Source organism: Cygnus atratus, chromosome 12 (assembly GCF_013377495.2).
Source record: "Cygnus atratus isolate AKBS03 ecotype Queensland, Australia chromosome 12, CAtr_DNAZoo_HiC_assembly, whole genome shotgun sequence".
Classification (NCBI taxonomy): domain Eukaryota; kingdom Metazoa; phylum Chordata; class Aves; order Anseriformes; family Anatidae; genus Cygnus; species Cygnus atratus.
The window spans coordinates 9,862,801-9,876,251 of NC_066373.1; the positions used below are offsets into that span (position 1 = coordinate 9,862,801).

General features: G+C 36.7%; 1 protein-coding gene across 1 annotated transcript; it reads left to right on the plus strand.

The window, feature by feature from the left end:
• Positions 1-483: 483 nt before the first annotated feature.
• Positions 484-10,640, plus strand: LOC118246396 (fatty acyl-CoA hydrolase precursor, medium chain-like). The gene is made up of 14 exons (XM_035543454.2): positions 484-559; positions 1,120-1,324; positions 1,729-1,867; positions 2,130-2,263; positions 2,790-2,943; positions 3,203-3,304; positions 4,153-4,251; positions 4,711-4,851; positions 5,638-5,718; positions 7,071-7,218; positions 7,897-8,046; positions 9,779-9,851; positions 10,016-10,147; positions 10,571-10,640. Exons 1-14 carry the CDS (start codon positions 484-486, stop codon positions 10,638-10,640), a joined length of 1,704 nt encoding a protein of 567 aa, XP_035399347.2.
• The last annotated feature ends 2,811 nt before the right edge of the window (positions 10,641-13,451 follow it).

The window sequence follows — 13,451 nt, forward strand, 5'->3', positions numbered from 1 at the left end:
AGACCTCACCTCCTACTTATATCTTTTCATTTTCAGATTGAACTGGAACAAAAATAACTGCAACAGAAAGAATTTTCCAGAAAGGCTTGAGGGAAGTATTAAAAATAAGAGGCAAGGTATGTTCTACAATGTATGTTTGCACAGTTCCGAGTGAAATTTGTGAGAAATTTTCACACATCTCCACAACTAGCACAACACAGAGACTTAGGAACTATATAAGAAATGGCATGTAGCTCTGAATTCTCTTGCACTGTAATTTTCGGATCATTTATGATCAGGATTGGGTAACAATTAGGTAAGTTACACTAAGGGATTGTATTTGCATTTCATATCAATTACAGCTCTGAAAGTGCTTAATGCAGTGTATGTTTGGAAGGGAATTTAGCTGCACTCCCTACCAAGAGGGCAGTCCTCAGGGACCTTTGTACTAATATCTTCCGTGTAAAAACAGGAAAAATATCTGGGATGCAAGTAGAGGAAAAAATGTCTCCTCAAAGCCAGATTTCTTTGCTTTGTACCTTGGTTTGTAGTATAACATTCATCACTTGTGGAATAGAAGGTGAGATACAAAATCTTTTGTAACTGCTGATGGGGAAGCAGCTGCATTAGCAAGTTACAGGGTAGTAGTTTTCAAAGGCAGTACATCTCTCATACTTGTGTTAGCAATCTGCAAAAGTATCCTAATAATCTCAATGCAAAAGTGACTGTTTTTGCAGGAGGAAACCAATTCTGAGATGGTTTTATGAAAATAATAAAAGGCCTTGTTTCTTAAATAGTAGAAATCAGAACATTTGTGAATTACCTAAACTATTTTGAAAATCTTTTGTTGGATGGTAAATAGAAGACGTTAATGATTTTGACAGTTACTGCTTCCTCTGAAATTGTTTTTAAGATTTATAATGTTGCACACTGAATAAACTGTCCTACCTAGCTCCAGTTGTCATAAGCGGAGCCAGTTATGGAAATGTTTGGCAAGGGGTGTCTGTCATTGCACAAAACTTGAACAAAATTGAACAAGCTGAAATCTTCTAAATAAAGGAGCTGGTAAAAAAATGCTTCACTGAAAAATCTGATAGTTATGAAGATGCAACTTAATTATTTTTCTTATGTGTAATCTAGGACAGAAGGCTGCTGAACCAGAAGTGACTATTGCGCATGGACGGCTCAGAGGAAAACAAGCAAACGTGAAGGGGACAGATAGACTTGTAAACGTTTTCCTTGGGATTCCTTTTGCAAAAGCACCAGTTGGATCCTTGAGGTTTTCCCCACCTGAACCACCTGAACCCTGGAAGGATCTGAGAGATGCAACTTCCTACCCACCACTGTGAGAGCCATTCACTTTGTTTATATATAAGACTTGCTCATGTTTGTCAGCGTCGTGTTTATTAGCGTACAAATATCTGATTCTAAGTAAGGCGCTTGGATTGACTGGTAGTGAAATATTTTGTAAGACCTGTGGGACTAGGAAGTATAAAGAATACCTGGTAAATTCCTTTATTTGGAAATCCAGTTTTCTTATTATACTATTCTGAATTAATTAATCTTTTAAAGTAAAAGTACAGAGCTATGTTTTTACAGTTGACACCTCTAACTGTATATAAATAACACAAAGTTGAAGCACCATGTGGAAATTCAGTCTGATAAAGAAAATGTGTTTTGTTTATCATTGTTACATCATTGGTATTGCAGTTTTATTACTAATAGTCACATTTTCTTTCTTTTGTAAAGATGTCCTCAAGATCTGGCCATGTTGAAAAAAGCTGAAAAAAATTATCAAGAAAAACACATTCCATTCCGAACTTCTGAGGACTGTTTGTATCTAAATGTTTACAGCCCTGCTGGTTCACACGAGAAGGACAAATTACCTGTACGTAAACCTATTGTGCAAACTTGTGTTGTACAAAGTTTGCATCTAATCATGGCTCCTAAATCGCTTAATTGCTTTTGAAAATATTATTCTCCATTAGTAAGAATAATATTATACAAAATTCACAGTCCACCAACTTAAAATTCGGTTCCCATTGACTTTCAGAGGTTAGAAGTTCCTAATTCTTTGATGTTGTCTCCCTCTTTCAAATGAAATCTGCCGAGCAATTTATGAAAGTATGTCTTACCCTTTTCTCTCGAAGGTAATGGTATGGATCCATGGAGGCAATTTTGTTTTTGGTGGTGCTTCTAGGTATGATGGTTCTGCCCTATCAGCCTATGAGAATGTCGTGGTAGTAATAATTCAGTACAGACTTGGACTGCTTGGATTCTTCTGGTAAGATGACCTGATCCACTTTTTACTAAACACTTTCTATCTTGTGTAAAGCATGGATAATTTTGTTTTCTAAATTGACTGAACTTGTACACCAGCTTCCCACTGGTACAGTGGTTTAAGTGTATGCAGTTAACTGAAATCCAGACATGAGGTCATTAAGAATGTAGTCCTTAAATTCCATTTGCATTGCCATTTGAATACAGCCTACTACCAAATCATAGTTGGGATTATTTGTTTCTCTGTAGGGTTTTCCATTTTGCCATTAACTCTGTCCATTGATGCATAAAACAAGAATTCATATAATGTAAAGGCCAGGTATCCATCTGTGCATGGATGAACAATAGAGGTCAGTAAGTAAGTGGGTCTTAGATCTGACTATGAAGGGCTTTAGATCAGTAAATACAGATCTCTCCTTGGCCAAATAGGGCACTTCGCACAAACTGTAAATTGTTAGGGTTAATATTGTCTGGTATTAGAAGAACTATTACTTTTCCTGAGAAGTTAGCTTATACTGCTTTTCTTTCAGTACTGGTGATGAACATGCTCGTGGGAACTGGGCACTTTTGGACCAAGTAGCAGCTCTTCATTGGATCCAAGAAAATATTGAACAATTTGGTGGAGATCCAGGATCTGTCACACTCTTTGGTGTATCTGCAGGATCTTGCTCTATTTATGCACATGTAAGCATGCAATAGATATACTAAAAAGTAAAGTCAAAAAAAATCTTCAGTAGTAAACTCAACTAGTGTAACATTTAATGCTTATTCCAGTTTTTGAAAATAAAATTAGTAGCACATTGCTCTAAGTCTGGACACTTTTTCTGTAAGCATATAAAAGTGTTTATTTCCCCACTGAATGTAGCAACCTAGTTGGGCAAAAAGTCATGGGATAAGGACCATTATGTAGTATAAATACTTTCTGTTCTTCCCTTTTTGGCAGATTATGTCTCCTTTGTCTAAGGGTCTCTTTCATAAAGCAATATCAGAGAGTGGAATTCTAATCCCCCCTAATAAAAATTCACTTCTTTCAGCAGATCTTAAGGTAGGCTCGTTTTTGCATTTTAAAGTCATTGTAACATAAAATATTTCTTATATCCGATTCTTTCCTTAAAAGAAAAAGAGGAAAATCTGATTGCATATTGTGCAAAAAAGTTGATTTAAATTTATTTTCAAGGCGTATCTATAGATACATAGTTTAGCACTAAGTAAGTTTTTAATCCAAATAGTCCATTTATTTTCAATCTTACCATGGTCATTTGGTGTTAGAAATAGATTGTATGGTTATGTGATTATAATGTCTGTGGGTAGGTTTAAGTATTTTCAATTACACACATGCCCGTCTAGGCATATACCCATTTTCGTGCATACTGTCACTTACGCAGTGACTGTGGAATTTATTATGGGAAGTTTAATTAGAATTCAGAAGAGGTACTCGATTTTTATTCAGCTATGGTCTTTTATGGAGGGCTTTTACTTCAAATAAAGACCATCAAAACAACAATAAAAAGCCTTGAAATTAAATTCCTCTTTAAAAGTATCTTTGTATTTCTCTTCCTGAACCAGTAGTCAGTAATAATGTCAAAATCACAAGCTGATTCTCTGAATTTTCTTATTTGATTTATGTCACAACTTAGTATTATCTCAACAGCAAGGTTTGTTATAGAACAATGAATGGAAATATAGCAAGAAAGAGTACACAGGAATGATTTGACTTCATGATCTAATTGTAGTATTTCTAGGAAAATAAAGTACTTCAAGATCTATCAATCTCACCTAAACTAGGCTTTGTTTAAAGCTGCTAATAGTACTGTGTATAATAATTTTCTGCATATAAATTCCTCAGAGACTACCTCATAGCTAACAGTTCTTGTCTTTGTTAATAACTTTCAGAAAATTGCAAGTATATTTAAGTGTGGGACTAGTAGTTCACTTTCACTCATAAACTGCTTGAGGAACCAAGAAGCAATGGATATTATCTCTAACAGTACGGTAGGTGAAATTTTACTTACAGATTTTTTTAATGGCACACTTATGGTTCATATTCTGAATGGAGTTAATAATTGGCCTGTTCCAAAGTTTATTTTTCTGAATTTTTGTTAAAGTACACCCTATATATTCAAATAATTTCACAGAGTATTTTTTCAGAATTTTTAATGAAGCACCTGTAAAGTTGTGAGCAAGACCTGAGCACACATTTCAATGCTAGCTGGAAACGGAACAGGATCAGGAAATGGTTAAATTGCTCCTTAACATGCCAAAACCAGGCTAGCATTTCATACTCTTGTGCAAAACTCTAAATGTATGTTACAGTGGCTGTATATACCTAGATTTCTGAAAGTTCTTTTTTGCATTTGGAACATTAAATGTGGATGTTTTATTATGTGTTTTGAAGGAAAAAGGAAAATACTATTGACAAGTAATTTGATATTTTTTTTTCTGCTCATTCAGGAAATCCAGCTTCTACCCTTAGTTTTGGATGGAGTATTCCTTCATAAGTCGCCTGAAGAGATATTGACTGGAAAGGAGTTTAATATGGTCCCACTGATGATAGGAGTCTCCAACAATGAATTTGGGTGGAACATTAGATCTGTAATTTAATGTCTATTCTTCATTTTTTGGAATGTTTGTATTAACAGATGCAGGCAACTCTGAGAAGAGTAGGTGAGGTGTTCGCTGGTAGTATACCTTTTATGTATGCATTGTTGAAAATATATACAAGGTCAATTTTGCTTGAGTTATGATTCTGTGGTGACCCAGAACCAGCTGGTCACAAAACAGTGAGATAGGCTCCATCCTGCAAGCTGAACTATATGAACATCCTTGGATCTTCAATATTATACACTATTTTCTCTTCCTAAAATCATCCAGGCAGAGGAAGAAAAAATAATGCAGCAGTCAAGAGTTTATTCCTCATAGAAAAATAAAAAGAATTATTTCCCCCACAACAAACACACAATATAAAAGATTGATACACAAGACGTTTAAAATGCTACAGTGATCACTGTAAGCAGCTTACCCCTTATGTCCTGAACTCTGATGACTGCTGGTTATTTCATTGCCCCTGTGTTCCTTGTTATCAAGTAGAAAGACCAATTGGCTGAAAATCTCAGATGGGAACAGAGGATGGGGTTAACGTGGGTGTCCATCCCACTCTCAGTGCATAAATTCTTTTGCACACAAATTCCATGGGTGACTCCAAGAGAGCAGTTGCTACACAGTGCAGCAAACCGCAGGGGGTGGATTTGTGAATTTTCTTTATAATATGATGCTTCAAAAATCAACACCAGCAGTTAGAATAAAGTGGAGTAAAGTTGTTTCAAAACAAAACCTTGGAGAAGTTGAATGGCTGCCATAACATTATTTTTTTCTGTGCAGACGTCACCAATACCAGGTTTGAAGGAAGTGAAAGATAAAAAATCAATCACTTCAACATTAGAGTTTCTACTACCAATGATGGTAAGAATTGTTGTACTAATCCAAATTAAGATGTAAAACCTCTTTTTAATGCATATACCAGATTTGTGAAATTTAATATTCTCTAATTTCCTGGTTGAGCCATATTTTACTAGGGCTCGAAGTAACATTATGCTTTGAGAAGAGTCCCAGCAAAGTTGACAGGACTGCAGTGTATGGAGCTAATCAGAAATGGGATTGAGTCAGACCTAGGTTTTGGGAAATACGCTTTTTCTCCTAGACCTCAGAACCAACGTTTTTATGTTATGTATTTGTTTGTAGGATTACGGTAATAGTACCCCTAATCCTACAGTAGTTGATGTCTAATTGCCTAGCAGATGGGTTTCAGGTCAGGATTTTTCAATAAATTAAATGTAGCTTTTAAAATAGTTTTCAAAAATACTTTGCACTCCTTGCTTTGAAATGTATCATTCACGCAGTATATTGTAACACTAACAACTTAAGCTATGTTTAGAGATCCTGTTGGTCTTGCTCTGTAGTATAATAGAATCATAGGATCATTTATTCAGTTTTGGGCCCCTCTCTACAAGAAGGTCACACGTCAAGGTGCTGGAGCATGTCCAGAGAAGGGCAACAAAGCTGGTTAAGGGTCTAGAGAACAAGTATTATGAGGAGCAGCTGTGGGAGCTGGGTTTGATTAGCTTAGAGAAAAGGAAGCTCAGGGGAGACCTTATCGCACTCCACAATTACCTGTGGAGTAAAGGTAAAGGAGGCTATGGTGAGGTGGGGATCGTTCTCTTCTCCCAAGCACTAAGTGTTAAAGTGTGAGGCCTTAAGTTATGCCAGGGGAGTTTTAGTTTGGATATTTGAAAAAAATTCTTCACTGAAAGGGTTGTGAAGTATTGGAACAGGCTGCCCAGGGAACTAGTTGAGTCACCATCCCTAGAGGTCTTCAAAATTGTGTAGATGCAGTGCTTAGTGACATGGTTTAACAGTGGACTTGGCAGTGCTAGGTTAAAGGTTGGACCAGAATAGTAAACACAGCTTTCAAGGACTCAACTGGCTTTTGTAATTCCTCTCTCTTATCTTCTGAAGAAAAGAGATGCCAAAGGCATTATCAATATGGAGGAAATTCCAAGCTTCTGGAGCCTCATTGGTTCCTACAGAGTCTTAACCCATATAAATCTGTTGTAAACTTGACCTGAGGTTTGTTGTGTTGTTTTGTTTTGTTTCACCAGAAGCCTAAAGAGGTTTTATTTGCCATCATACTTTCCCATCAATGTGGGTGCTACCCTGCATTTTTGTGCCTTTGCAGAATCTCTGAAGTTTAAAAGATGACATTTTTAGATTGATATTTTTTTCTGGTTGCTTCTTGTTCCACCTTTTTCTATTAGGATTTACCAGCAGAGTTATTGCCTATGATAATGGATGAGTATCTGGGAAACACAGATGATCCTGCTGAGCTACGGGACCAATTTCTCGACTTGCTGGGGGATGTAGGATTTGTCATGCCATCCATTAAAGCATTGAATTATCACAAGGGTGAGCTAGTGAATTCTAGCTAGTGAGCAGTCTCAAAATAGTACATTCAAACCTCTTTCTGCATGCTAGGTGAAAAAATATAGAAGAAAATCCTGTCGTGTAGGCAGCCCTTCTTGAAATTCCCACAGGGAACTTTGAGAGTGAAGAGTGATTTAGGTGTGCAGGACCATGGCAAGCAAGTGACACCGTTACCTTTGTACTAGTGCCTTGGACTTGTGTTCATACTCACAATATATTGAGAGCAGAGCATGGTAACACAGGTACATGGTTTCTAAGTGAAGTACACAAGCTTAAAAAATAATTTAAAATAATAAAAAATAAAGGAACCAGGACTGTCTTTTGGCCCAATGCTACATGGGAAATCAGCAGCTCTGTAGTTAAGATTTTAGGGTATTTAAGTGTAGGCAAGCCATTCCAAAATATCCAGAACTGGAAAATAATTGGATTTTACTTTGTTTTCTGTAGGTATTCCTGGGGTGATTTTTCATTTTCTTAATGCTGTACATTCTTCATTTTGAATTAAAAGTAAAAATACATGTCTGAGTGTAATGTTACATTTAGAAATGTGCCAGGTCACCTATAAAGCTTTGGGCGTTCTGAAAGGAATATTTTAAGCAGCCAATGTGAGATGTAATTTATGCACCTCTCCTCTAATTCTCTAAGTGTTACATATTCTAGAGTCTGGAGCTCCTACCTACTTCTTTGAATATCAGCATCGGCCCACTGCATACTGGGATATTAAACCGGAGTATGTGAAAGCTGATCATGGAGATGAAGTTGGCTTTGTCTTTGGAGGACCGTATCTGGCAGGTGATATAGGCCTACGCGGTAAGGAATGGAACATCATTGTTCATTTCTAAATTACTCACATAATACCGACATTATTTGGCATTGCTACTTCCATTTCAATCAGACTAAAGTGCACATATTAGTAGTGAGACCAAAGTATAACCCTTTTTCCTGTTTGATTTTGTTTAATGTTAGTTTACTGTCTTCACCATTCTTTATCACATACAAACTGTTGTTTCTGGACCACAAGAAGTTATGTATGCTGTAAACAATTTAGCAAATAATGATGTCTTCTAGCAAATTTTCTGTCATTATACTGGCACTGTTTGTGAATTTGCCAAATAGTTTTGGTTGAAAAACAAATCAAGGGTAAGATCAGTTAAGCTGGCAGGGAATTAGCAAGGTACTCAGGAAATTTCCCATGAAATCCGACTGCCTGTCAGGGCCCAGAGAATGGGGTATGATCTATTCGCAGAGTGTTCCAGCTTGTGTTGATTACAGCAAGGCTGGGACTCCAGTGTTTCACTTCCACATGAAAATATAATAGTTAGGTTAAAGACTATTTTCTACCATGACTCATTAACCAATATGGAACTGGCTGCTGAGGAAGGATTAAGGGTGTACTCCCAAAATTACATGTGCTTGAGCAGTTTGGGCATTCTTATAGGATTTTAGAAATGTGGACTCTGGTTCCTTCAGGAAGAATCCCATGTTGCCACAGGCCAAATGAATGTGCTAATCACTAAACAGTTAAATAAAAAATGCCATGTCCTCAGGAATGTTACAAATCCAGCACTTTCCTTTAATTTCATATGTCTAAAGCAATAATACTCAGAATAGAGTCTTTTCTTTCTCATGATACAGATTTTCTTATTCTGAAAAAGAAACACAAAAATATTTTAAGTGGAATTCACCATTTTTTTTTCTACTTTTATTTTTTGCCATTTTCACGGTAGTTCATAGTCTTTTTCAAAGTCCACATAAATGAAAGCATTTCCTTTTACTCCACTGAACTTTGGAGCAACCCAGCTATGTTGTAAAAAGTATTCATTAATCTATTACTAGAGCTTTTTGATTTTGCTTGTATTTTGTGTCTGTTTATTACTTATGAGTTCCTATACTAGAGAAAACTATACACTTCTTTTTCTATTTGCCCAACTTTACTGAAAGCATTAAAATATCAAATATTTTTCATGATATGTTGAGTTGTATTTAACATTAAACACAGTAACTAAACTTGCTTTCACAGAATTGATAGGAGAGGACATATGAGTAAGTACTTTTAGATCAATATTCTTAAAATATCGAGATGTGGAATGACATCCTTTTGGATCAGAATGAAGAAACCTTGCCTAGTCACAGTCTAAATAACAGATGAAATTTCAGTCCCACTACACTAGGATGAGATCTATGAAACTAAACCACGTGGCCCATTTCTTGAGTTGTAATGGGACTTGGAAGAGATGGATTTATTTTTTTTTTCCAGTTATGCTTCTGGTTTCCTGGAAGGGTACAGAAAAATTGCTCTATTTCATTGTATCTAAACTCCCCTATTTGTAGAATAAGGGTAATAATGCTGATCTCATTCATAAAAAGTGATGAAATCTCCTAATGATTGCTGGATTACTAATACATTTCAGGTGTGGTGCTTTTGATGTAACCAGGAAGTTTTGTCGAGACCAACATATTCACAGACTGAAATGCTGCTTGTGTAGCAACATGGTTTTGATTTTTGCCTCCTATAATAATTGTTTTACATTTTGTTTCTCAGATGAAGCTACAGAGGAAGAAAAAAACCTTAGCAAAACGCTAATGAAGTACTGGGCTAACTTTGCTCGAAATGGGTGAGAATGAGATTCATGACAGATAATATTACAAAAGTAATTTAGCTACTTTGTACTGACCCCCTAGTGAATCACTTGTGCTGTTGTTTCATTCTTAATTGCTGTGATTGAATTCCCCAGTGGACTGGAGAGGGTATTCACTCTTTCTTTCTTATTGTTTACAGAGATCCTAATGGGGAAGGTTTGGTTGAATGGCCGTCTTATAACCTAAATGAAGAATACTTGCAGATAAACCTAAAACAAAAGAAAGCCAGAAAGTTGAAGGAAAAGAAGGTAGACTTCTGGAAAAAGATGATGTTTGAACAGACAAATAACAAAAGAATGGAAAACGGGAAGGTTAATTCAGAGTTATAATTTATAGTTTAAACGTACATAATAGGCATACTATTAGGATAGCAAAAGAAATTACTTCAAATATTTTTGAGGATAAGATAATGTGTCCATTCCTTTCACGTTTTCTTCACAGTTGTCATATTTATGATTATTCACTGTAATAATTCTGATGGGCATATTTCCACTTTGTGATCCTTTAATTTTTCCTGGGTTCATGTCCACAACAGAAGCCTCACTTATTAAATGTAGTTACCAGATTTCCCTGCTGCTCAGGTTTTCCTATAGCTTTGCCATGATTGAAGAGGGAATGTAGCAGTAACATGTTTTAATAAAGTTAAATCAATAAAGACCTGATTTGCAAGTAAAACTGTCTTTGTTACGTCAAGTGTATCAGTGGTGTTACAAAAGTTTTGGTCTGATTCACATACAGAAACGTCCTCTGTGAAGAAAAAATGAAACTAAATAAGTACTCCTCTATAAATCAGTTTTACAACTGAGATAGTTTGTTTCTGACTGTTGTGATACATAGTCTGTTACAGTAGTGCAGTGCTGGAATTAAGACTCCTCTCACATGTTAGAAAAGAGAAAAATAATCTCTACTACCTCCATTGTTTTCCTTCTAAATTTAGCAATAACTACTTTAGAAGGATCAGCTGTGGTAACATAAAGTGTAAGCTTTCTGTCTTTTCCTTGGTTCTTGTGCACCAGGCTGTTGGCTGTTCTCTGTGCCTCCAGTCAGTTCCAGGTTCTCTGCACAGGTCACAGGCCTTCATTTACCAGAATTACTCCAGTGCTCTTACCAGCTGATATGCTCATGGACTGCCAAGAACAAGTCTTAACACATCATTTCAGTGTTGCAAAGATCTTCTATGCCATGTCATGTTGCTTCCCATGTCTGCCCCCTAGGCTGCTCCAGCTATCCCAGCCATATTCCTGACCATACTGCTACCTCCCAGCAGCATTATGCAGCACAGTAGATCCTACAGGGGTGTCCACACATTTGCCCACCCCCACCCCACCCTTTCTTTAATCTGTATCTCTGGAATAATTTAAGATCAGCTAGTCTAGTCATGTCTTACAGTAACTACCTGGACATCCCTTCTTTCTGAATGACTTTATTGGAATAAATAGGGTGGGGTTTCCTATGTCATTCTGCCCACGTTCTGTTGCCAGTCAGAATTCAGGAGATCAGGTTAGACTGTTAGCATAACTGCTGTTTTGGTAAGTGAGAATTCCTGGTAAGAGTCTGTCCATTGTCCTTTGTTTTAGCTAAAGTGTTTTGTGAAGGGAATATAATCTCAAAGTAATCTTGAAAGATTTTAATTGTACACGTAGTTCCCCTGAAGGGCTGTACCTTTCCCTTTAAAAGGAGACAAACAGGCAGCATTGTATGTATATGTACAGAATATATGCTTGTGTTGTACGCTGCATGCAGATGTGCAGTGGAACTGACTTTTTACATACAGGCACAGCACTAAAATAACTTACACTGGAAAATGTGAAGAGATTTTATTCCAATCTGCTTAGGGGTGAGTGCTCTGAAAATCTGTCCCATCCCAGAAATATTCTGGTGAGAGATTACCATGTGCTAAAGAGAAAGTGTTACAGCTGTAAAAGCTCTAGCTTCATAGACTGTAGCTCTAAGTTTTACATGCTCCAGCTTCATTTAGTCTTCATCAGGGGATGAGTTTTAAAAAAATAAAAATAAACTGACCCTGTTTTAAATGCATGTTTAAACATTTCTACCCTACATACTTGAAGCAAAATGTATTTCTGAGCTCTTTTTTTTTTTTTTTTTTTTTTTAATTGTGGGCCTATAAATGTGGTATTTGTCTCTATTTTTCTGTTATTGAAATCAAGACAGGTAGCAATGCATTAATGTATAAAGAGGCAAATGTCATCATATGGAAGGATTTTTCTGGCTTGGTCCCTGACTTGTGCATTGCTCACTGATTGAGGGTAAGCTGCAAAATGTTCTTTCTTAAAATTAAATGCAAAGCAGACTTCAAAAATTCCACTTGCTAGGTACGTAGCACTGTCTCCAGATTCCCCAAATTTAGTCTCTATCACTAGAGTAAGGATTTCCGCATTTGCAGAGGTATGTCCTGTTTGTAGATCCATACAAAGGTCTGTAGCCAAGGTGGTAAAGATCTAAAATCCCATTTGTTTATTTTGTCATGTAAATCAGGTCATCACAGTTCACAGATAGCATTTTGCACTGGTAGTAATTTCCAGATGGCTGCTACCTTTGGCCTTCAAGTTGTATATCTCTGGGACCATGGATTGGATATGAGCTGAGACATTTTGCAGAATGGGTACTTGAGCAAGAAAGAGTAGAACAATGAAAGATTGAAGAGTAAAGCTTGGAAAATAGAACCGTAAATGAAGGGTGAAAATAAAGGGAAAGCAAACTGTAAAGGGCAGACTTTTAGAAAACCAGAAAGAGCAGGAGATAGAAAATAAATTGTTTATGGAAATTTGTAAGGTTTGTTTCAGCAAAAGGAAAGAGCAATGAGCAGATTGCACTGTGTTTGGCTTTGTAGCAATGAACTCCTCCTGTAGTTTGTGGGTTACAAGTAGTTGAGGCATGCATGCTCTTCAGGATGGAAGCCAAGTGTTGAAATCAGGGATTCTTGTAGTTTCACCTTGCATGGAAACAGTTTACCCATGCTAGGAACCAAAGCAGTCCAAGGACATTCTGAGAGAATTTGCAACAGTATTCAACCAGGCAAACATGAGAGCAGAGTTTACTACTACATAGTACTCCTGCCCTTTGCTTCCAGGAAACCTTTATCACATAAATAAGGTAGGAGGTAGTTTATGCTAAAGTCCATTACTTGCAGTCCAGATGGCTGTTTCCATTCATTGCCTTTAACAGTGCATACATGGATCAATACAGTACGGACTGTACGTTCATAACAGACATACATACAGACTAATGCCAGCCCAGTTTTCGTGGCATGAACTTTACTCTTGAGAAACAATACAGGAGAAAAAGACTCTCAAAGGACATTTATAAAACCGTAAAAATTCTACAATGAAATTACAGTCCACATTATTTACTTAGAAGCTCAAATGTGTTATCCCATTTGCCAGTGTATACTTGCACTAACCATACATTCCGAAACAGCTGATAAGCCATCTAGCATTGGCATTAACAGTGTAGCGGCTGCATCACAGAGCTGCTGTAGTACAGAGGGCAAAAGTCTTCTGATAACGGAGTAAATGCTTAGGATAATTAGTATGCATTGAATATACACATCTGAA

Bases quoted from the DNA above. Each gene is read 5' to 3' on its own strand.
- LOC118246396 (XM_035543454.2), top strand. From the start codon at position 484: ATGTCTCCTCAAAGCCAGATTTCTTTGCTTTGTACCTTGGTTTGTAGT. The intron at 4,252-4,710 runs GTAGGTGAAATT...CTGCTCATTCAG, and splicing joins ATATTATCTCTAACAGTACG to GAAATCCAGCTTCTACCCTT. The intron at 8,047-9,778 runs GTAAGGAATGGA...TTTGTTTCTCAG, and splicing joins AGGTGATATAGGCCTACGCG to ATGAAGCTACAGAGGAAGAA.